This window comes from Dicentrarchus labrax, unplaced genomic scaffold, assembly GCF_905237075.1.
Source record: "Dicentrarchus labrax unplaced genomic scaffold, dlabrax2021, whole genome shotgun sequence".
Lineage (NCBI taxonomy): Eukaryota > Metazoa > Chordata > Actinopteri > Moronidae > Dicentrarchus > Dicentrarchus labrax.
In genome coordinates, this window is record NW_026136702.1 from 13,617,263 (window position 1) to 13,642,594 (window position 25,332).

At 43.3% G+C, this 25,332-nt stretch overlaps 1 protein-coding gene across 6 annotated transcripts in view; it reads left to right on the forward strand.

Moving 5' to 3' along the window:
- Positions 1–24,098, forward strand: part of ebf3b (EBF transcription factor 3b) — a 68,001-nt gene extending 43,903 nt beyond the window's left edge. For 2 of the 6 annotated variants that reach the window (XM_051379254.1, XM_051379263.1), the window contains exons 9-16: positions 3,011–3,144; positions 3,308–3,434; positions 14,079–14,167; positions 19,116–19,181; positions 19,395–19,566; positions 19,991–20,176; positions 20,602–20,769; positions 22,095–24,098. In XM_051379254.1, coding sequence (XP_051235214.1) covers positions 3,011–3,144; positions 3,308–3,434; positions 14,079–14,167; positions 19,116–19,181; positions 19,395–19,566; positions 19,991–20,176; positions 20,602–20,769; positions 22,095–22,126 — 974 coding nt within the window. In that variant the 3' untranslated portion in view covers positions 22,127–24,098. The remainder of the gene's footprint in view (positions 1–3,010; positions 3,145–3,307; positions 3,435–14,078; positions 14,168–19,115; positions 19,182–19,394; positions 19,567–19,990; positions 20,177–20,601; positions 20,770–22,094) is intronic. The other 4 variants (XM_051379281.1, XM_051379290.1, XM_051379272.1 and 1 more) reach the window with 3 other exon arrangements.
- Positions 24,099–25,332: the final 1,234 nt, after the last annotated feature.

The window sequence follows — 25,332 nt, forward strand, 5'->3', positions numbered from 1 at the left end:
CAGCCATGTCCTCCATAGTGCTCTGACAACTAGCAGGCAGACAGACAGCATGCTTTAAATTAGCAACACATTCTTCCTCATGAGTTCACTGGGCGAGAAGCCTCAGATATGTGGCTGGCTGACTGACTGTGTGGCTGAAACAGAGAGGCATCATCCTTCCCATCAGCTCACACTGCACTTGTACCGACTGCCTCACATTGATCAAGAGGTGCTGCCCCCTATTGGCGCAGACACGGGATAGCCTCGTGGGTGACAGACTGAATCTCACCATGTGACATTTTTGTTCACTTGTGTGTACTGTCACACAACAAGCATATTATGCATTCAGACATGAATGTGCTTTGTGGCTGCCTGTCACTCAAACATGTATAGATTCAGCCTCAAAAGTGCATAAACATGCTCACAAATAGCCGAGTCTTTCACCCCCCACACATACAGACACACACGAACAGCAGAGCACCGACACACACAGACTCTGTCTCTCTCTTTCTCTCTCACACACACACACGTTCCTTAGCTCAGTTCCACCATTATAGAGCCCCAGACAATATAGGAGACTCAGCATAGAGCCTGCAGCGCCTGCCTCATTTGCATGCCAAGTGGCTGTAATGCTGTTAGGGTTTATGCAATAAAGACAAGTGAATCCAGACTGCTGGGCCTAAGAGGAAGAAAGAGAGTGAGAAAAGAAGGAAGGGGGGAAAAGGATAGGAGGAAAGGAGAAAGAGAAGGAGAGAGTATGAGAGAGAGAGAGGTTAAGAGTGAGAGAGAGGCAGAGGGAGCGAGAGAGAGAGTCAAAGGGAACAGATGGCCCAGGGAGAGGTAAAAGGTATAATCCCATCAGCTGCACTATCAACCGACCATCTGGACATCCCACAGCACAATTACAACACATTTCAGCAGGCAGAACAAAGGACGGCTTCGCAGGGCCACATCAGACCTGTTTGAGTGTCACAATACTAGAGCTGGGACCTCCTCTGCTCAGATCTCGGATCAGTTTTGACGTCCTCTACGGCTAACCCTCGGTGGAGAGGAAAAAGATTAGGACAGATCACAGATCGGCTGCCTGGGGTCATTTTCACAGCAAAGTGGATCTTGAAATAAATTTAAGCACGCAAACAAAATCAATAGGGTAACAATTCAACACAACCCCCCCCCCCAAAAAAAAAAAAAAACCAAGCCATGACATATGAATTCAAATCGAGTGATTTTCCTCTACTGTAAACCAAAGTTTGCAAAGACTTAGTGATGCAACACTCAGACGGCAGGCCGGCTCTTTGCATCCTCATCCGTCCACTCCTCATGATGCCTATCATCTGCTGAGGGGGCATTGTGCGTGTCTGTCATCAGATCGCCTGCGCTGACTGTGTAATCCACTTCGCCACGGTCCCCATTCAGCACATGCTCCCCTCTCTGTCTGTGCATTGAGACATATGCAAATTTTTAGGCAGAAGGGTGGACGGCTTAGGGCCTCAGTCGCTGCCTCTCCATGGGTCCTTCTGTGTGTGGGAGGGGGCACTGGGATTTCCGAGGTGGTGCGTCTGTGTTTGTGTGCGTGTGTGCGTGATTGTGTATGCCTGTCGTAGGTTTCAGGCTGCAGCTGCCCCCCAACAGCCACCGTCACCATCAGGCCCTCTTCTTGCCTCCTCCTCCTTCCTGCCCCCTCCTCCCCCCTCTCTCTCATCCCCAAAGTCAATTTGTTTACAGTAATTTTGAAGGGTGAATTATTTGCTGTAATCGTCCGCACTGATGAAGGTCAGGCCCTTAGAGGGGGCCCAGCATGCCCATAGAGGGTTGGTCCTCTTTCAGACGCTTCGCTTCGCAATTAAGGAAAGCAAATGTCACTCCTCCAGGCCTCACAAATGAAAATCTGTACGAGGTGATTAGCATGAAGTCAACAGCGCCTGTTAAAGTCAGATTCCCTGTAGTACCAATGTGTGTGTGTGCACTTTATGGGCAGGGAGAGAGAGCAAACATGACCTGAACAGACCCAACAGCAAGGCAAACAAAGGGAGATGTCTTGTCTGAGGTGATCCATACAACAATGGCCGACTGTGATTTACTTACTGGATGGAAAGGATAATAGAGGTTTAGAACTGAGCTTGTAAAGAAAAAAGGAACTTGGTGAAATAGTTGCTCACATTTTGAGTAGGAAAAACATGCACAATTCATAGTGTATTAAAAGATATTGATGGAAATAGATTAAATTTGATATTGCTATTTTATGGCTAGCTGTCATGCTATTTCTGTTGTAAACACGGTGTTGTGCTGAACACCATATTAAGGTAATGCATCAAATGACAGTGAATGTGAGGCACCAGATCACTCAAATTAGATTATAATAACAACCCAGACTGTTGATGAATGGCAGAGCTACGTAGCAGAAGTCATGCCAGATGAAAAGCATTGTAATAAACAATATGAAATGGATTGAATCGATCACAAAAAGAAAGAAAAAAACTCAATCTGAATAATTCATGAGTGCATTTCACGTTATGAAACCTGAAACTACACTCAGTGTGCCTGCTCTGTACTACATATGCAGAACAAAGGTAATGAAATAACATGAACCAGCAAAGCTTTAGCTTGTCATTTCCACTTTAACAGCCTGTATTCTTGACTCATTTAAGATGTGTTCAACTTTGAAATTTTACTGTACATGCGGGTGCATGCTTAATCAATTCTGATAGCTACATTTGCCCTGACACATAATTTGCTCCATCAAATCATTTTCCTGGCGAGCCCGGCGTTTAGCCTTTGTGAAGTGGACCATTTGAAGGGTCTGCTTAACTACACCACTCCAGCGCGCTGATAAATGATTTTGATTCTCATGCCTTAAAGGACAAATCCATCATTTTTTTTCCAGGGGCAATTTCCATGATATGTCTTTGTGAGAGAGACATGGAGGGCTGAGCGTAGAGGTGATGCAGTAATGTGTCTTTGTGGAAAGAGACATGGGCCCGAATGTTGAAGCTTAGGTGCTGAATTTGCTCTTCTCTTTGTCTTGGATAAGCAGCCACCCCGTGCATCAAGGCTATCAGCCCCAGTGAGGGATGGACCACTGGAGGTGCCACTGTCATCATCATAGGGGACAACTTCTTTGATGGCCTACAAGTCGTGTTCGGCACCATGCTCGTATGGAGTGAGGTATGATCTCTATTATAGATTTGACTAAAATTCAGTTTAAGTATTAGAAATTCAGCTACTTTTATTTTGAAAAATATATTCTACTCAAAACTTTATGGTCAGTAGTTTTAACAGCACAGACTCTTTGCAGATGGCTCATTATTTCTTTTCCTCTGTAATCCAGCTGATAACTCCTCACGCCATCCGCGTCCAGACTCCACCTCGGCACATCCCCGGTGTTGTGGAAGTCACGCTGTCCTACAAGTCCAAGCAGTTCTGCAAAGGTGCCCCTGGGAGATTTGTCTATACTGGTGAGTCAAAACCTTCTCTTTCTCACTCCCTCCCTTTCTCCAGGCTTCTCCTGTGCCCCCCTCCCTCTCCTCCTTCTGTCTGGATGGAGCCCTCAGCCCCAAGTCCAGGCGCTAGTAATGAACTAACCAGGGCCCTGCTTGCTGAATGTTAAAATGTGTGAGATCTGCACTGCTAGCGAAAAGGGTTTTTTTTCGTGGAGGGGCACCTACAAGTGCAACTTGATCCCCCTCTGACCTGCCATCATACAAGGGCGCTGCCAAGCTCTGTTAAACTCAAGCTGTCAGGATAACTCATTCTGCCAATTCTCTTTATCTGCCCTGTTGTGAGACAGATAATGCTTTCTGCTAATTTGCTGATTTTGTAAGGCAAAATGTGGTTTCATTTTTTTATGAATCAGATTAGAAACGCAATATCCAGGTTAAGTGCATGAGTGCGTCTGAAGTTATTCTCATGTGTGTTCCATATGAATTCATAGGAGAGAAAGTGTGCAAAGAGACGAGAGAGGTGTGTATGTGAGAGAGAAAAGGGTGTGCGTGTCACACTATAAGTAAGGGATCTGATTATCTTGGCTAACAGAAGGAAGTGGTGGTCTTATCTGTCATCATTGGCGAGGAGACAGAGGTTGTGGGGGTCAGAGCCTGTCTGACCTGGAAGCCTCTGTCTGTTCTAACTCTGATGGGCAGAATGAAACAGGGGCACGTCAAAGCACTCTCACTTCCCCCAGCACCCCCAGGCCTCCAGCACAACCCTGGCCTTGAGCACAGCAGAATTGCAAAGTGGGGCCTGGACCCCCCTCCTCCCCTCCCCTCCGAAACCCCCATCCAGACCCCTCCATCCTGGGGCAGCTGTTTCTCATCAAGTCCCCCCTCGCTCCCCAAACCACCACCACTACCACCCCCAGCCATCCGTCCCCTTCTCCTCCAACCGTGCAGTCTGGCCCAGCTCTCCTGCATTTAACCTCCCTAGCAGGAGCGGAGCAGAGGCCAACAAGGCACCAGGATAATGAAACAGGAGTGTAGTGTGGCTGCGTAAGTGTATGTGTGTCTGTTTGTGTGAGAGTGTGAGAGCGAGCGAGCGAGAGGGAGGAAATGTGTGCGCGCCAGTGTGTGTCTGTGTGTACATGTGTTACTGCACAGCCCTGAGAAGGTGTATAAGTTAAGACATTAATGGCTTCTATAGCACCCTGGTGAAAGTGCCAGGTCCCTTAAGAACAGACCCCATTAGTCACAGAGGCTAAGCGGATTGGGATGATTACCATCAGGTTTTACTGGGGAAACGTGTCCCCTTCTCTCTATCTTTGTTGATTTCTCTCCCCCCCATTCTTCCTCTCTGTCTTCCCTGGGTTCCTACTCACTTCCAGTTAGTATAAAGATACAATTACCCCTGGAGGCAATGGTGGTACAATTGATTAGTGCGCTGAATTAAAAGAGAAAGTCACCAATAGACAGGTCCGGCTCCTCTGCTCTGCTATTCCCTGTGTGGCTCACCCTGATTGTACAAGGGTTGACGCTTGAGAGAATGAACCCGTTAAAGAGAGCAGAATGCATAACGCTAGAATGAGGTATCACTGACTCCATATGTACAGTAATTGCTAGGTGAAAGGATGTTAGCTACTTCTCTGAGACATTAAAAAGCGAATGGGCTGATGCATCGAGTGCAAGAGAGTGGATCATGTATTTAAGAGTGAAACAGCTCATTTCAAACTATAGCTTTTCTTTCTGTATTACAGCACTTGAAAAAATGGTACTACACGAGGAAATAGGTTTGAAATGACCTGGAGTTACAATAGCAAATTGCATGGCCTGAAAAGGGCATGTAGTGACACAGTGCTGTCTGAAAGGCACAAAATGTTCGGGTGTCATTTTGGAGAGCAACATGTGCATATCAAAGGTCCAGTTATCAAAGCATATGGCTTCAAGCATGAATTTAGAGCACGGCTTGAGAGGAGTGCCTTTTTAGACTTTTTTTTTTCATGTTGACTCTTCTTGCACCACCACCCTAATTGTGGAGATTTAACTCGCTCAATTTAAGAAATTATCACAAATTACCAAGAGTCAACACAGAGGAGACTGCAGCCAATTCGAACAGCAGAGGGACACGTCCTCACTCGGGTTAGTACCCTGGAACTGCTCCAAAACTCACAATCCATTCTCAGAAAGAGAGCACCCTGTAGTGTATGTCAAATAATCCTGTTGGCATTGACTATTGAATGTTTAAAACACTAATGAGACAAACAGACATACTATATAAAACTTTAGTAGGCTGTAGTTTACAGACTGCTTCGAGGAGCTTTTATCTGTACTTTAATTGGCACATTTTTAAAGGAATGACATGCTGGCTATTTCTACTATTTTACAGTCTATACCTTTTACCTTCTAACAAAATGTGTCCCTTAGAGCTTACTAGCTTGTCCTCTGTCTAATCCATGTATTGGTTATCCATTGGTCCAACTGTCAGCAAGGTTGTAGAAAATCAAAAGGAGAGAGTCCTGGCTGTGCCTGAGGTCAATACTTTATTATACTTTACATTTTATTAAGTACTGCAAACAGTACATTCTGGTTTGATCAGATATTTCTTAAACAAAAAGTCTCAATTTTCAGCCTCATTTGCAGCATCTTAACCTTCTTACTGCATAGTTACAGCACTGTATGAAAGAGTAAATCATAAATAAAAACTTTGACCGTACAATTTATCCAATTTAAGCTCCTAATTGCATCAGAGCTTTTGGTTTTCTATCTTGGCCAAGTTTCCACGAGAGCTCCCCTCCAGGGGCAACGATGCAGGCCCTTGGTAATATGGTTCTGCAAGCAGTCCTAACACACTCAGCCACTATTTATCCTAATCAGTGACATCCACATAACCAGGATTGCTTAAAATGAACCCCTTCCGCGCCCCAGAAAACGTACATTTACCAGGACCCCATTTGTCATGGGTAAATTGAGGGTCAGTAAACTTCGCCTGTATCCTCCAGTGGGGATCCAGGACATGCATCATAACGTTAGGAGAGAATGATTGGCGAAGGCGAGCTGTCACACATTTGTCAGGGGGAAGGGAACATTATTTGCTAATTTCCCAAGCTGGGCACTGACAGGGTGCTTCGTCTTCAGACCTTTGGTGACCAGCATGGCTTCTCAGCTATTAGTACAAGTCAAGTGTTTTTTTCTTTTTTTTCCTCACTGTAAAGCGGCAGTAATAAGAGCCATTCGTTCGACCTCACAAGATCGCAGCACACTGGGTGAAGGATTTTGGATGGAGTAGATGCCCCCATACAGTGAGCTGCTCTTGCCAGGCCTTAGTTGAGGCCAGACAGCCTTGAGGGCTGATGGATCACAAACTTTCCTCGTCAAGGTGACGCTATCGACTCCACTGCACCAAAATCTGACAAAATGGGTATGAGGCAGTCATTCATCAACATAAGGACAAAGGGGTCATGTGTGCTTCACTCAATACTGGTGGAGATCAAGAAATGTCAGCCCTGTAAGGGATGGAAAAGGAAGATGTTGATAGTGCCGAAGTAAGGGTCTCTTTTTAGTTGAGCTTCAACAACAATTTCTAACTTTATGAAAAAAAAAAAAAAAAAAAAAAACACTCTTTACATGCATGTGCAATAGATGACCACCCAAACTAGTGCAGTGCAGCGAGTCAGACATATAAATAGTGATATCCAGTTGTCCAATCCAAAATTAAACTCACTTCCTGTTCCACTCTTAGAAAGAGGAACAGAATGTTATGTAGTCACCGACCCTCCTCTCACAAAGAATTTAAATAAGCAAACACAGACGTCTTTATCGGACCACATGAGTGCTTGTGAATTGGGCCTATCCTTACGTCTCCTCTCCGCCCTGCCGTCACTTTGAAGTCCCAGACTCAGAAGCTGATCAGATGGAGAGCTTCCTTTTCATTTCCTGTCCTGCAGGGTTGGGCTTGGAACTCTGTTGGTTGTTGGTCAGTGGTGGGGTGTGGCCTACAGCAAAGATATGCTATAATCAAAGGCATTCAAGGCGGTATGTAAACAGATCAGCTTTAGAGGAGGACACACCAAATACCTCATATAAGCATTGTATATTTAAAATCCCCAAATTTACTACGCACGGCATTTCAGATTTGAGACAATTTTTAATTTTTCCGCTGATTTAAAAAAAAATAAAAACCACCCTGCAGTATGAGCTGCTGCAAGTAAGGATGAAATAGGCATTTATAAATGTCATTGCCACAGTCAAGTGGGTTGTAACCAGTTGGCACAACAGTTTTAGCATGTGTCAAAGCATGTTATCCAGTAGCCATATCCCCATACCTGCCTGTCTCATTACAACTCTGGTATTTAGCACCAGCTCCACAGGAGTGGAGCAGACACTCGTTGCCAAGTTAGATGGGCCTGGTTTGAAGGCCTTGTGAGCTTGTGTGGAGCGCGACAAGGTTCCACGGAGGAAGGTCCTTGTGTCCAATTAGAGGGCTGACGTGACACGTGCTTGCACTCCCCCACTGTCAGGCAGCTTGTCAGGTAGGCTTTGAGAAGCACACTGTGGCATTATTCCACAGCGTGTTATCAGCAAGTGACCTGTGAAATCCAGCTCTGGGAAATTGATTGAAATAAGTACTTGCAGTTGAGCATGTATTTTCCCCCCATTACATCTCTCTGTGAAATGTATTGCGGGTATCTTTCAAGAGAAAAATGAAAGTATGGGTGTGTGTTTTTTCTCGCAGTAAGGATGGTATTCATTGATTTAATTTTAATTGGGCCCACTTTTTGTCCCACAGTATCGTTGTGAGGTCTGTTTTGTAATGGCTCTTAAAATGGATTGTCCTCACTAAGTCACAGCATCAGTCCTCTGCCACAGGAAAGATAGACAGAGGAGGCAGGGAGGGGGGCTCTTGATAGACGAGGATCTCTCCCCCTCCTCCTCCTTTCTCTACCTCCTCTTCTTGCCCCATTTTCAGTATGATCCACACCCAACGGGCTTTAAAAGAACTCCACCACCCCCTCCCTCTCCTTCCACTGCCGCATTTTGATTGAAATTCATCGGCAAGTTTATTGAGAAATGAATGAGGGAGGCAGCACGGTATTGACTTTGAGAGGAAAACACAACTCATCTTGAATGAGGGGGAAAACGCGGCCGTAATTTAGCCGTCATCGATCTGTGCCCCGTCCATGTATTGATCTTCATTTTACAATATTAATTTGCGCTTGCAATCAGCTGTGAAGGGAACCCATTTGATTTCTGTTGGCCGGTAATGTGTGAAAGTCCACCGACGTCCTTAGAGAAGTGGCACACATACTTTAGATGTCATCTAAGAGGATTGAACAGGTGTCTTTGGCCCTTTCTAATAATACGACCGATATGAAGGGAGTCTGAAATTATGGATGTGCAATCTGTAACATTGCTCCCTTTTAACCGTGTTAATTACATTTTATCTGTTGCAGGAGCAATATCTGCTGGAGACTGTAACTGTCTAGGTTTTTCCATCTGTATTGGCTCAAAGTTCATGAAATTTCAATGAACATTGATCTGTCTCCATTGATTTATCCTAACTGCAGATCTTTGAAATTTTAATTTCCTGTTCATCTTGAGACTGCTGGAGATGGAATCACTCAGTGATAACTGGCTGCAGTGGATGGAGATGATATGGTCAGTGTTAAAACAGATGAGGTTTGCTTTGCGTGGGTTTGCTGTGAAAATTCCAATTTGACTTGGTTTGGTTTTTTGAGGATGGTCTCTACATCTGCATGCATGTTTTCTATTCTCTCAACACTGGAACATATCTATATTGTGAAGCAGTAGCATGACCTCTGAATATCTTACCCTCTTTGTATGCACAGAATTCAATTTTAACTCCTCACAGTAACACTGAGAAGATATTCACTCGTTCTCCAGAAGACTCTGCTGAACATCGGCGAGACGAGGTCATTATGTGTGCTGATGCTGTTCTGAACTGCATCCATCTAACAGACTGCAGGTGCCTAGAAGGCTTCAGTTAGACAGTTTGACAAGTCACAAATGCAATAACACTTGAATGAACTTCTGCCTGTGCTGTTTATCTGTCTCCCCCTTTCCAACTCCCACTCCACCTCTAATTTGTGTTAAGGGGAAAGAAAAAAATAACTGCTCAATGGTGTAGGAGGAGTGGAGATAAGCTCGAAGCAGTTAAGTATAATTAGCGAAAGTAATAGCTGGCAAATGGCAACAAGGCTAGGTTTTTATCTCCTGGAAAGATAGAGTTATCGTAATAAGCTGTAATGGCTGGCAGGAATGCTAGTACTCTGTGCAAGCTTCCATTCAGGCTCATATACTTAACAAGGAACAATTTCCCTTAAATTTACTGCTTTGCTCAAACATTTCCCTATGTTTATACCCCGATACTGTAAGTCAATACATGTGTTCAATCCACTTCCATATAGACCGAGGGCACACAGTGGTGTATTGCCATGTAAGCACTTCTGGCTGCCAACGTCGGCCATGTTACACTGTTCCTGTAGAGCGGTTACTCGTGTCCTATTTCTAGAGAACATGGAGAAGGAGCAGCAGACCACACTCAGATGCCATGTACATGCCATCCACTCTACATTTTAAGTAAAGTGGCTAGCTGGGGCGGCTAAAGGACCTCTCAGAGAAAATGTGTTTGTAGCATGAAAGGACGGGCAGATTAAGGCTTCAGATCAAAATAAGATTGGGAAGTGCACATTCGCACATTCTAGGCAGAGGAATTCCACTGAAGCCCTGCCATGCGCGCTTGTGCGCATGTGCGATATTCAAAATTGGAAGTGATATGGTCACAGCTGCACACCGAGTCATGCATTCCATTTCTTCATATTCTGAAACATGATCATTCACTCTCCAGAGTGAGAAAATGACTGAAATATTCTTAGAAATTTTCTTCCAAACCGCCTTGAAGAAGTGAGTCTCTTTCCTTGTTGAAATCAGTTACTACGGTATGTTCCTTTTACTCAAACATGGCAATAATTCTTTTAGTTATAGGCTGTTAAATGTGTTTATTTGCTGTCACTTTGCTGTCTCATTACTTTTGTTACATTTTAATCATCTCTGAAATCAAACCATGGAAACAAATCTATGACCAATTATGTCTCTGTGTATGTACCATAAGCAGGGAAAAAGATAAGTGTTGTAATTGAACAATATACGCAACCTGTCTAAATCTGAACAGAAAATGAGAGAAAATGAAAATTCTATTAGTCCATAATGTTCCCTCGCCCTCCTTCCCATGTGCTCTTCATCTCTCCTGCAAAGTATTCAAATGCAAGCCCTGCCTTACCTCCCCGTGTCTCTTTTTCTCTAATTATCCATGAGGTCAGTAAGCAAAATGGGGAAGAAGCCAGGAGATCAATACAAATTATCCCTGAGCAAACCAGTGCTGACAGTTTGAATTGCAGCATATGTTTACCCAAAATCAGGCAATTTATCTTAATATCAGGCGAGTAATGCAGCAGGGGTGAGAGGTCACACAATCTCTCCACCTCATAATTACCCGCCTCTAAAACAGGAAAGTGGTATTGATTGGCCGCGAGCCGGGAAGCGGGCGTGACTGGAACGTGCCAGCGACCCCCAGTCCCCCCCTCTCACCCACCCACCCCTATCATACCTCCCCCCACAGTTCCCCCCCACCTTCCTCGGCCCCTCCTCCCCTCGGCTAGACTCCCCACCCAGTGCAGGATTTATGGGATCTGTGTGGAGGGTTTCATGTTTCCTTGCAGCGACTGAGAACCCTTACAGGAGGGGTAAAAGGGGGGGGGGGACACGCTCCTTCCACACCCTTAACCCCCCTCTTTTACCATATTGTGTTAGAAGGACGAGGAGGGCCAAACTAATTTTGGCATGCATGGAGTCATGCAAGGGCATCGCAGAGCTAGATTTGCCTGTTATATCTTTAGAAGAGAATAAACTTTACGACAGAGTGTGAAGTTGGAACATAATGATGTGCCAAGGATTAAAAAAGACATAGGGTGAAGAGGTGGGAGTAAAAGAGGGGGGGAAGGCTGCTGTCAATGTGTGTGGTGTAGGAAAAAGTAAGAAGAGTAGTCCCAATGATTCTTGTAAAAGCTCAGCAGATGAAAGGAAATCTTTGCTTGCAAGAAAAAATGTGCAGAGCAATGCGATGAATACACACATAACACATTTATTCTCCAGATTCAATATAAGTGCTCAGTATATATCATCAGCAGCTCTTACAGGATTATTGACATTGTCTGTGTCTGTCTGCACCAGTGTACATGCTATGACTACAAAACTGTCAACTCATCAACTGACAGCACCGTTTAGTGCTAATGCAAGTCTCCATCAGCTGTCAAAAGCATTTGCATGAAATCAATAGCAGATGGCGGTCTGTGTCACCAATTTCATTACGCCGGGGTTGTTACAAAGATCATCTCCATGATAGATGAGATGGCGACATGTCGACATGCGGAGATCATGCCTGACGCTTGGACTGCAACTGGAGAACATTAAGCCATGTGTTAAGCCGAGACTGAGAAAAGTTTGATGTATTTTTAACTCAATTGCTCCCTATGTAGGCATTTGATACTGTATATAAACTGTAAAAAGAACGCTGATAAAATTCAGTTTAAACTGTTCTTTTAGGGTACAGGATACCCTACCCTCCAAACCACATTCATCACAATTCTTAGGTCTGCATTTACAGTAGGGCATCATTATCATTGGAAAGGCACATCAAACAGAACACCTCTCCCAACCTAGGTCTCGTCCTGTACTGTACGTCTCTCCGGCTGTGTTCCCAGCATGCCTGGCGGGTTGTGTAGGCCCCAGCTGAGGCAGAGGACAGGAGAGCGTGATGTATCACCCTGAGAGAGCCCACTGACAGCCTCTGATGATGGATGGCCTGATTATGGAGTGCTTTTTACACATACACAATTTACATCACACTGAGCAGCGGGGTCTGGCAGGGCTGCCGTGCACATACACTCTCTCAGCCGGGCACGTGCACTCACACACACACACATACACACTGACACACACACATATGCATGCTGGTGTGTGTGTACACATGTACGGGACTGCCAGAGTGCATAGATAAGAAAGGGGGTGGAAATAACAAAAGAAAGGGGCAAATTCCTTGCTACAGCCTTGTCATGTACGATCAATATGGCAGATCAATCCTTTATTAAGGAGAAGATGGCGTTGCCCCACATTCCGAAGCAGACCTTTGTCGTTTCGAGACACATGATGACATGTCAAATCACATTTCCAGCAGTGTATGTTGTCGTGGCGTGGGGTTTATTCAGGTGTGCCTGGCCTGTATGGCTGAATACCACCGTATTTGCGAGCTAGATCCTTGCTATCGATTAGCACCCTGCATTGTCCATGCTTGAACACATAATTGCTCCATTTGATCACGGTCGAGCTGGCAATTACTGTATTCAGGTTTTGGCAGAAGTGGTGCATGTGTTAGTACACGACTACTGTATGTATGCGTGAGTAGGTTTCAGTATGTGTGTGTGTGTGTGGGTGTCCATAGGTTGTGTGTGAGCATGCTTGCATGTGTGTTTAGATGAAAGGGAACAAAAGAAAGAGTGAGAAACATAAATGTTCGTTTTCCTGCCGTGACTTCCCTGGCTTGTGCTTCAGTGGCCCTGCCTTGCCTCTGTATGTGTGTGTGGGGGGGCGTTCGCTTGCTTTCACATTCTCTGGTGTTCAGCAGGTTCAGCGAGCTGTGCGGTGTTAATGCTGAAATTACATGCTGAGTAATGAGTGATGGGCCAAATTACAGGCTGAACAATGAATAGAGGCAGGCAGCTCTTATTAGTCTCCATAGAAAGCCATTGATTTATGAAGCGCCTTGCTCGGCGGAGTTACTCTCCTGAAAATGATATCTACATTGAGAAGTGATGTTCTCTATTAAGTCATTCCTTCCCCCTTTACACTGCTCTCCTCCTTTCCTCCCCTCCCTTCTCTCCTCTGCCCTCCCTCCCTCGCCTTGTCCTGCCTATGAGTGTACACATGATTGTTTAGAATCAGGCGGAGCTGTAAGGAAGCCTTCAATTACCCATTAGGACTGTCAGACATAAAACGCCCTGCTCTCACCAAAGTCTGGGTTATGATTCATTTACTTTGTGCCTCTGATTCATCGCCCAATATGCCTCATGCCCCAGATTACTATTTGAGGGGTGGGAGAGATTAATGGCTCCATGGGATCTGCTGCTGTATTTCACGGGCCCAGTGTTGCAGTACAGTTGGTGCAGAAGGGTGAAATGACAGCAACTTACAGTAGATCAATGTGTGGACAGCCTTTCACAGATTATTAAAGCTCTGTTAGATTAAAAGACCCCCGCTATGTAGTTTGCTGTAGTCAATATTCTCAAGCAGATAAAAAGGGGGAGGGTCCCTCTGAAGGATTCTCAGACTGATGTAGGTCATCAAGGCTGTTAATGGAATAACACTTGGTGACACAAGTGTCAGAGGAGCCTGTGTCATTTTCCATCGCTCAGCCCCTGGAGTCGATGATGTTTCATAAAACATCGGCTCACCCCTGAGGTTTCTTTGAAATTAGGCATTCTGAAATGACTTTTGTACTGTAAATTCCAACAGATTTCTCAATTAGTTTCTTCCTGTCTCTGGCAAAATTAACAGAAAAAAAATGGTTTTAATTTTTGTCTTCCCTTCCTTTTCTTTCAGCCCTGAATGAGCCAACCATCGACTATGGTTTCCAGAGGCTGCAGAAGGTCATCCCCAGACACCCCGGCGATCCTGAGAGGTTACCAAAGGTCAGTACAGTGTCTCTACAGCTTTGAAAAACCCGGAACAGCAATGAGACGGAGCTGTCTGGGTTATAATGCCTTAATACTCTGAATGTGACAAATAAACAAAACAACATTACCATCAACGCTGAGCACTGTGACCCCAAACCGTGACAGCTTTGCTTCACATATGTGGCTTACCCACTAACCAGCGTGGTAATGGTATTGGTTTTGTGTGTGGAGAGAGGCGTAAACTCTCTGTGTGGTAAAATAGCTCAATCAGGCGTTTTCCTCTCCAGTAGTCTGTGGAGATGGTAATCTGGTCAGAAACGACGTCTGCACCCTCATTACCCCACTCATGTTTTCCTTTCATTTTCTGCAGCTCGATTTGGTTTAATCTTTTGTTTACAGAACCCTGTGCCGTAAACCCCCTAGTCTTACTGCAGCTAATAGACAAAGACTGCATGTTATTATGCTTTGGCTTTCTTATTGTTTTCTTTTGAACCTGGGGTGAAGGAGTTGAAAGCCACATCAGTTTTAGACACACTGGTGTGGCACATGAATAGGTGCACACGTTATTTTTTTCTCCCCTGCAGGAACTCTTTGATTCTTTTACTCTTTTCATTCCCTTTGATTCTTCTACTCTTTCCATTTCCTATTGATAAAATCTATCTGTGTGCTAATTGCTACCCTGCTAGTAACAATTTTGGTGACTGACATTCCAGATGTGTCAAGTGTAATAATATGACTGATTAGTACATTCAAAACCCCTTGGCATGCAGTAAAGTGGTGGCCACCTCAGAGTTTTAATAATACTGTAAAACCTTTAAAGACCTTATCTATTAAATCCCAGCATGCAACACAGCAATATCATTAACGTCCAACGGACAATTTAATAAAGAACAGACTGTGTGGTAGCTATAGATGTTTGACCAAGGCAATGTGGAGAAATGGAACATCACAGCTAGTCCCTGGTTCAGTATATGAAGTGTTTCAATTAGACTCAGTCCCTGTGGAGACAGGAAACAACACCTAGACATGAAATGTTACTCTAATTTCAACTGTAAACGTAGACCAAAAGGTAAAGTACACTTATCTTTAATATCCACATGGCTTTCTCTATCTCCGCAGGCATCACTGGTCAATCTAGCTACACTGTTTCAATTTTTATAAAGTCACAGTGTCTTTGCGAAAATCCACATCGTTTGAACAAAGACAGCAACAATGTTAAACACAGCTTTATTACAGAGAAACCTTGCTTCTTTCCTTGAATACAAAGTGTTGTTGGTTGTGAGACAGATTTTGACACTGAACCCAAGATTAGTTTCCTGGGTGTGCGTATACTTAATATAGCACGGTCTCCCAGCCTTTGCATGAAACAATCACAGAGTGAGATGAAACCCTGCACTTCCAATAAACAACATAAATATTTGATTTGCTCTCTAATGGACCCAAATATGGGGTTCAGGGGGCATGTAAATGATCCCACCAAGTGATTCGTCATTGTTAAGCTTGCCATCTGAGGGTCAGCTCTCGGGGTCAAAAGCACATTCCCAATAAAACAGCCCGCGGCAGGCTGAGGCTGGCATGTACATTTGGAATGAGAACAGAAACAGCATATAGAGAACAGCCATTACAGGGTGCAGGTGAGGTAGGGAGACTCTATAAAAAGAAGATAAAGCTGGAGGACGCGCGGTGTGCATTAGCAGAAAGGCAAATCGACACCAAGCCCACTCACCGCCTCTACCCCCCCTCCCATGACTTCACCCTCCAGTTGATAATATTACTGCGCTATATTGATTTCCACCAGCCTTCTCCCTGGGACCAGTAAGACACGTGGTAATTGTAAGGAGACAGAAAGCCAATATGGGAGTGCTCATGGATAGCAAGGGATGCACGCTAATATTGTTGCTACACAGAGAAAAAAGGGGGGGAAGCTGCCTCTGATTGAAGTTTACCTCGTAATTCTAAGACAACATCGTAGATGACAGTCTGACCCTGTGGGAGGAGTGGAGATATAAAAATTCAATGCAAAGTCCAGGGTGAATATGAAAGTAATAAGTGTGAGCAGTCAAGTGATGAGAAAGGAGATTGGTTTGCGGGCATCGCGTTAAGTGAAGAGAGACTTTGGAATTCACCCTCCTTTTTAAGATCTTGTTATAAAACAATTTTCTATTCATAATATAAAAAAGACAATTTATAATACCATTTTGTGCCCTCTGGCAGTAATGGACAAATAGACTGGATATCACATTATATCACACTCAATTTCTCTCTTCTGTAACAAATTAGATTCATTATGAAATTAAAAGTGGAAACTCAATATTGTTTTATTATTAAGCTGATTGCTTTGGATTCTTTTCTTTCCTCCCAAAATGAGCATAAGCCCATTCTTTTCCAATTCTTTGTGTAATCCACAAGGAGAAAATATTACAAATGTGTTCATGTCAAGCAATTACCCATGTATTTAAATGAATCTCTCTTCCTGTGCTCTTTGAAGTACCTTCATCTAATGGCCCTATGCTTCTAAATGCATTCATTACCTCAGGCTAGAGCTAACAGAGTAATTGCCTTACAGTTTTATAATGGCATTAGCACTCCAAGCTACATAACCTAGGCCCTTTTTTATTAACTGTGATAATATAAATACAACATCCATGTTAATCTAGTGCTTGAAGAATCACATTCGGGCTGATTTAGACCACATCTCCTTATTGTTAGATATTTTTTATAACACATCATTTGTTATGGCTTCCTCTCATTTTTTCCCGGCAATAACGGAAAACAGCTTCTAAATCTTGGGTGATCTGTCATCTGAGCAGCCCCATTTAAACAGTTGTTGAACAGGGGACCTTTATGCAAAGCAAGGCAAACAATAGCAGAAATCTGTCACGCATTTGTCACAGAACAACAGAAATCATTTGAGGCCTTTAATTGTTTCAATTTAACATGGTGTGTTCTGATATGTCTCCATGACAAGAAAGCCAATTACACTTATGCTGGAGTAGTATTGAGATTTACATGGAAATGCCCTCAGAACACTATTCCGTGTTAATCGTATTCACAGCGTGAGCTGATACGCATGAAAGCGTCTCGTCAGAAGAAAACAAACTTCTTCCTTGATTGGGTGCAGCACTTCTCATCATCCTCGGATATGACTAGGTTGCCACTTAAGCATAGCCTTGCGAGTCAGCTTGGTTAGTTAAGACACCACGCGGTAAACGACAGATTAAGGATGAGAGGCAATATCGTTTTCTCTCCTCCTTTTTCCAAGCTGTCCTTATGTCACTGCTGCAAAGTACCATATGGACAAGGAGGGAGAGGACGTTTTACAGAGAATGAAACATGGCTTGTGAACGCGACAGTCTTAATTGCTTTAATTGTTGTTTAAAATTGAGAGCCATGTAGGAGATCTTGAAATATGATAGAATAGATTATTGGTAATTATTAACTGCAGACAAAAAGAAAGAAAACCACTTTATCTCACTCAGCAAGAGAGAGAGAAATCTGTTCTGCCTGATGAGAACACATCAAGACAGCTGGTCCTCTCATTTAGTCTACCTGCCTCACGACAACCATAATTCTTTATTTGTATGCAAACTAGATGCATGCAACGTTGAGCATACACACCAATTTCAGAGGTAAATGCCCATTCTAAGAGCCACCCATCCGGTAACTTGGGGTGGATTAAGCGATATGTTTCTATAAGAGAGCATGGCATACGCTGGAAGTGGCTTCTACAGTGATTCATCTTGATAAATCAAGGACTGTGGTAGATATGCTCCTCAGGATGAAAGGGCCCATACACACACTCCGTACACACTACATACGCTGTGCCTTGGAAATGCAGGCCAAGTCTTGGAGGCCGCTGTTTGAAGGCGCGAAGGCTGTGTTTACATTCATTTACGGCAGCTGCCGTCTTAATCCCACACTGCTATTGCCAAGTGATGGAACACTTCAGACAAATTACCGAGGCCCGCAAAAGAAAACACAGCGAATGTGGGAAGAAAACAAGCACCATCTGAGATGTTTCTGGTGACAGATTTGCATTGCTTTTAACCAGGGTTCTAACAGCACAGTCGACAAATCTCTGCTCTACAGCAGGTGACAACAAGCGAGCATTTTAAAAACACACGCAACAGCCATGTCTGCAACTTGCCTTTGTCAGATTAAATGCACTCTAAAAGGAGAAGAGGGTTTTCATAGAGCATATTGCCTTCTGTATTATAGAAAACAAAGAGAGCAGTCTGGTTGCTTGAGAGGGATTTAATTGTAAGTGCTGAATTCAAAGAGCAGATAAAGACACACAAATGGGCCAAACCCCACCTTGCTGAAAGCCCGAAACAGAGTGGGGGGAACGGGATCCGGGGCCAACTCATTTTCAGTGTTAAGAGCCAAAGCAACACAGCTAATCCGCATTGTCAAGCGGGGGCAAGCATGCAGACATGGATAAGACCACATCCTGAGCATCCGTGTCCCCAAGGCACAAGCACCCAGCTCTTGCTGGATGGGAAGTCATTTGTGAAGTCCTTTGCAACAGCCAGTCAAAGAGGTTAATTGAAAAATTCCTTAATGTCATTACAACAGAACTAGATTAACCCAGAGCTAATTCACTTTATTGTTCTGAAGAGAGGGGACTCGGCACTGAACTCCAGAGCAAACGTGGAGCCCAGAATCAGGGGTGAGGTGTTGTTTTTAAAGGACTATGCCAGTTTAATTAAGATAGGGAACATTATTCACTGCTCTGCATGGTTGGAAGGAGCAAAGTGGTAGCGCTGTATAAATGCAGCACTGGTGCCTCTTAAATCAGGGTGGCTTTTATTTAGCGGTTGAATATGTAAACATTTCTAAAAGCTCTCCGCGACCCTGCTGTGTAATGTTGTTTTGGATATTGTTTGTTACTGTATGGACCACTGGGGTCTAAAACATAATCTGCTTGGGTCTTAACATTTACTCTTCCTGTTTTCCTCATCAGGAGGTGTTACTGAAGAGGGCGGCTGATCTCGTTGAAGCCCTGTATGGAATGCCCCACAACAATCAGGTCTGTATCCACACAGCTGCCTGTGCCTCGGCTAAATAAGAAACCACTGAAAATTTACTGATACTATCACCAAAGGGTATTTTCACCACTATATCTGGAACAATGTCGGGTACCATGCGTTAACCATATAGCCATGAACTATGCATCAAAGCAAAAGCACAGCTATAAAAAAAACATAAATAACAAAACCTTTGCCTTCTCTGCGCTTCTCAGGAGATCATTCTGAAGAGGGCAGCTGACATCGCCGAGGCCCTGTACAGCGTTCCCCGCAACCACAACCAGATCCCCTCTCTCGCTAACACAGCCTCCCACGGCATGATGGGAGTCAACTCCTTCAGCAGCCAGCTAGCAGTCAATGTGTCTGAGTCACAAGGGAATGACCAAGGTATGTGATTCAGGATATGGCTCCATAAGTCAGTGGTTCTCAAAAGTGGGGTCCAGGGACCCGCCGGGGGTCCTTGAGGGGATTCCAGGGGGTTTTGTAGCAAAATGAAAAATAGTTAAATTTCACTATTTTTTTCACTCATTAAAATGAGATAATGGATAGAAAATTATGTTTTTGAACGCTGCGTTCGCTGCCCCCATCCTCACCTACAGTATAGGCAGTTAAAGGGGCTAATTAAGAGCCAAATTTGTTTCTTATTAAACTGGCATCTGCAGTATGTGCTGATATAAAAATGTTTGATTGCAGCAGTAAATTTCTATTATCATTTAGTGTAATCAGTGAACATTTCCATGGTAAATACTGCACAGACAGAAAAAAAGAAATGAATGAATTTCCCTTTCCTTCTCCCACCCATGTTATTCAGTGGGCTACAGCCGGAACACCAGCAGTGTGTCCCCCCGGGGCTACATCTCCAGCAGCACCCCGCAGCAGTCGAGCTACAACACCGTCAGCAACAGCATGAATGGCTACGGCAATGCCGGTATGAACCTGGGAGTGCCAAGCTCCCCTGGGTTCCTCAACGGATCCTCTGCCAACTCCCCATATGGAAGTGAGTAGCTTGCCACTATCGCACGCTGTAGTAGCACTAAGCTGCTGCTGATTTAATTCCAGCTCCCACATTCGTTTTCACTTCTATGAATCACTTCTGACAGGGTTATAACATTATTGATGGTGATAATATATTACTATTCATTCACAGGGGCTTGTTTAGTTTTAGTACTTCGGAGAACACACATGTAGCTCAGAGGAGAAGAAATATTCATTTTTATGTGTATTTCACCATATGCCACCTGTATTTGTTCAACCGGACAAGATGTTGATGGTAGGGGCCCGTGAGTACTGATCGTGTATCCCCCCTGGCAGTAATACTATCCTAGCCTTACCTTAACTGCCCTCTCCCTCTCCACAACTACTCACAGCACGTTCTCACTCTCTCCCTCCTTCCTTCCTTTTCCCTCCCTATCGTCTCTGCAGTTAAACAAAAGAGCGCCTTCGCCCCTGTGGTCCGACCCCAGGCCTCCCCACCCCCCTCCTGCACCAGCGCCAACGGCAACGGACTGCAAGGTGAGCCCCCCTCACCCCCTCATCCCTTCCCCACGGACTACTGGTCAGATACCGCTGCTCAGGCCTCTGTCCGGTTTGGTGAGGGATTAATCATTACAAATATATGCATTTTGACAGGCCAATTTACACCTTTCAGTTTACACTCAAACACTCCACACAGAGCATATCTTTACACACACATGCAAGTACTTTATAGGACTGCCATCTCACGTCTGTGCAAACATACACGCACACATACATCCTCGTTGCCCTTTCATACAAATGATCCCCTCTGATGTCGCAGGAAAAGACCTTCCCAGAATTGTTTTAGTAATTATGTTTATTAGGTTTTGTGCATGTGTCATGACCAACATGATTGCTTTGAAAACAAGCTTAGCCGTAGTGTGTGCCCCAAGATTAATAACATTGGGCTTAATGAAGTGGGAAATTAAAGTTCATCTTGCTACACGTTCATACTTATTAATACATGTTGTGCAGAAATTAATGAGCAATGCCTTGCCATCATCTGCGCTGGCAAACTTAAAAGCATTTCAACCATGACTCTACAAATATACTCAGAGCAATATAATAATATATCATCCCAGCACTTCACTAGTCGCCTAATTGTTAAAACGTGTGAAAATACTGAATATATAAACTCTCAGGGTGAGGTACAGTTGCTAATGATATCCTAAGCAGATGGTCTTGGTAAAATAACGGAAGCTACCTTTGATCTTGCCTAATCTCTCTTAGATAATGACGCAGAGGCACGACTTGGGGAATGTGCAAATGTAGGACTAATGCGCTGTACAGTGTCGAGTCGAGAGATAAAGGGATGAGGGGAAGGAGAGGAAGCGATAGAAGGAATCTGAGGGGAGTCTGAGGAGTGTCTAGTACTGTAGCATTGTGGCATTGTGGGAAGTGACCGTGTTGTTGCTCTGCCGTCACCACGGCCGCGTCTCCTGGGAGTCTGGGCCACTGTTTGCCATTACCCCAACGCCAGGAGAAATATCACACATAGCAAGAGTGGCATGCTGGGGGCTGAAATGTCAGAGCAGGAGGGAGGTTTTCAAACTCTCCCCGTTAGGAGGACGTGGTGCAGCAGCAGGCTGGCGGACACAGCAAACACTCACAGGCACATACGCAAACAGGCACATTAAGGCATACATTCAAGCACTTGTGCAGTGTCAGATGGCTAGACTCACACATGCACACACACACACACACACACACACACACACACACACACACACACACACACACACACACACACACACACACACACACACACACACACACACACACATGCATACATACACACACACAAAATTACAAAATGTCAAATAATTTTTCAAATTTATATCCATACCTGTTTTAGCCCAATAAACTAATATTGTTTTTCTTCCTGTCTCTGTTTTTTCCAGCCATGTCCGGCCTGGTTGTCCCTCCAATGTAAATGCACTTTCATCATCTCAAGCACCAGTCTACACACAACCACTTCACAGGACACCCCCTCAGCACACAGCAAAAACGCTGGTGTAATGTATAGTCAACTGCTTGTTCTGTTTTTAAAGATGAAGAAAAAAAAGAGAAAAGAAAGAAATGATTTTTTTTTCCTTTTAAATGACTTTTGCAAAACCTGCAGAAAAAAGGATTTCATGAGGAACAATATTTTTTTTTCTGTGGGATTTTTTTGGTATTTTGCCCCTCATTTTATCACCCTTGAAGAGGACACAGGATGACGAAGGGTTTATTTTGTATACCTTGTCGGGTTGCGCTTCAGCTTTGGATATGTCCAATCAACCACACATTCAATACTGGAAGGGACTCTGTGGACTCACCATCTGGTTGTAAAGTAAAAACACTGATGTACAGTACATTTGCCAATGAACTTCAGAAATTGTTTTTCTGTTTCAACTCTCTTTTAATAGATTCACAACAGTTGTGTGTCTTTATAATGTGACTTTTTGTATTTTTATGTGTGAGAAAAATACACAGGGGCCAAGACAGTTTGAATTTCAACTGGAAAATATATGAGATATATAATGTAGAAAATTGATCATAAAAGTACAACAAATACGAGTAAAAGGGGTGGGGCTGGGTGGGTAAGGTTGTATCATGTTTCATTCCTGCATTTTAACTTAAATTTTGTAATTTATTGTAGCTAGAACTCATCTTCAAAAGTAAAAAAAAAAATCCTCTTTGATTCAACAAGCACACTGACGTGTACAAAACACTGCTCTGTTGATGAATATGATGTACTTCCATGTCTAGAGCTTCCTTTTAAGCAAGTGTGTTTTGCCATGTTTTTCAACTTTTTTGCTAGCACTGTATATTAATGCATTCCTAGGCTACTGTGAAGTCTGTTTCTTGTTGATGAGGAGCAGTCTCCCCCTTCTAGCTCCAACTCCCTTATGTGTTTTATATGTGGTTAAAAATTGTAGACTATTGTGATATTGCCAAACTTGTGCTAAATATTTATACATCTGTCTTTTTCATGTTCTTTTAGATCAACAAAAAACATTTAAAAAACAAAATTAAAATCCATTGAGAATGTAGGAGTATAGTAGTTCATTGTCATATTTCTGTTCAAATACACACTTGCGCTCACTGAGGGAAATTTTGTAACATATCAACTATAAATAATGTATTTATCTCTGAAATTTTGTATATTGCTTTTCATTATGTATGTATTAATCGTCATGCCCTTAATATAGTGATGCAGCACAGATAATTCAGCCAAGAACTGTTGCCTTCATTTGTTTTCTTTTTGTATTTGATGAAATGCAATGTGCATATATTTCATGTGTATCCTCAAAATTTGTGTTACTCCGTCAAGACTCTCTGTCCATTTTTTAAAGGGGAAGTCAAACTTCATTGTTTATTTTTATATTGATTTTAAATTATCTATACAGACCATTTTGGAGAAAACTTTGTTGGTTGTATTGTCAAATAAATTGTTTGTGACCCATATGATAGTTGTTAAGATCCAATAGAGACTAATGTGCATGAGGGACAACCTTGGAGATAAAAAAACACTCCATTTGTGGTTGTATTTTTTTCTGTTTTGTAGAATGTATAGAAGTCATTTTTACTCACCACTTATGACTCTGCCACATAGCTTACATGTGTTTACAGGGAAGAAAATTTAAAAATGTCAACATTTGGAATGGAAACAGAAATGAATAAGTGATGTTTTATTAAAATTTTCAGTAAAAACACTATAGCTCCTCAACTGTGGACTTCTTCAGTTTTAAGTACAGTTTGGCTGGCAGACAAACTGACAATCAGGACAAAAGAAAAAGACAGTAGAAACTTATGAGGACAAACCTGTGATTCGTCTGTAAGTTGTAGTGTTTAGACTTTGCCATAGAGATAACTGTTTGAAACCTGTGGAAAAGTGTAACATCCATAAAAGATGAAAACTGCTCTTTACTCATATTCTTTCAGCAAAGCACTCTGACATTGTGACATATTCCTACTGGTCTTTGTATCAGCATATACTGCATCTGTGGTGCTTCAAAGGTTCATTGTAGTCATTCATAAACAGTGCAAGCTTTTTATTCAAAGCACCCCAAATGGGGCTCATTCAAATCCCTCATTTCATTGCATTAAGCCACCTAGTTAATAAAGAATCAATACATTGAAAGAGCAAGGTTATCCTTTGTCTATAAGGGCTGGTATCGTTTTGAACCTCTTATAGTTTGAGCGCTGAAAGGGGGGGCCACTGTGAAATCTATACTCATCAAGTGGGTCAAACAGAAGGATAGAAGTGTTTGAGGGAAGAATAGTGGTTCTCCTTAAAAACAACTGAGCATCTTATCGGGCATCCTGAGTGGACGCGGAGAGCAGGTCACAAAATGTCAATTTCTCATCAAGGCAACATTGTCCGAGGCCACCTCTTCCTTTAATGCACAATTAAACGACAGCAACCTGAGTGGCAATCAGCATATCACAGCTTATTATGTCAAACGGCATGCACGGCATCTCACAGCACGGGGAGATAGTCCAGGACCTACTGATAGCGCAAAGGACAGATACACTCAAAAGAGCGATTTAATTTTCAGCTGCGATCGCCCTGTGCTTCAAATCATTCCCTCGATAATCCAATGTGTCTGATAACAATAGCCACACATCTGCTTCCTGACATTGCATTATCTGTTTCAGATACACATACACAGGTTTGGATCTATCGCCTTGCTTAGTGCTGTCTCTATTATTCAATAACAAATGTTACACAAAGTGTATGTTTATTTTGTCTTAACTGCCTCCTAAATGAAACCACGGAAACTGTCTGTCATTGCAGAAAGAACTGAGCAAAAAGAAGAAAAAAAAACAGGCACAAAAAGAACAATTATGGGGGTAAAAGTACAATCAAAAAAAACGACAGTTGTTGCCAGTTTTAAGAGCCCTGAAGCCTGGCAGGCAGGCTGGAGGTACAGTATATTGTCTCAGCAGGTTTCCCTGTACCCAACGACCAGCTACTAGCTCTGCCACACCACTCAATCATCGTGAGAGCCTCTTTATTGGAGAACTCTAATGGCCACCCTCCACCATGATCTTAATGTGTGCATTAAATATTTATAAATCCTGGGTCAATAATGCCCCATAACCAGAGCCTGACAGACCCCCACCATACCATGTGGCTGCCTCCCTCTCAAA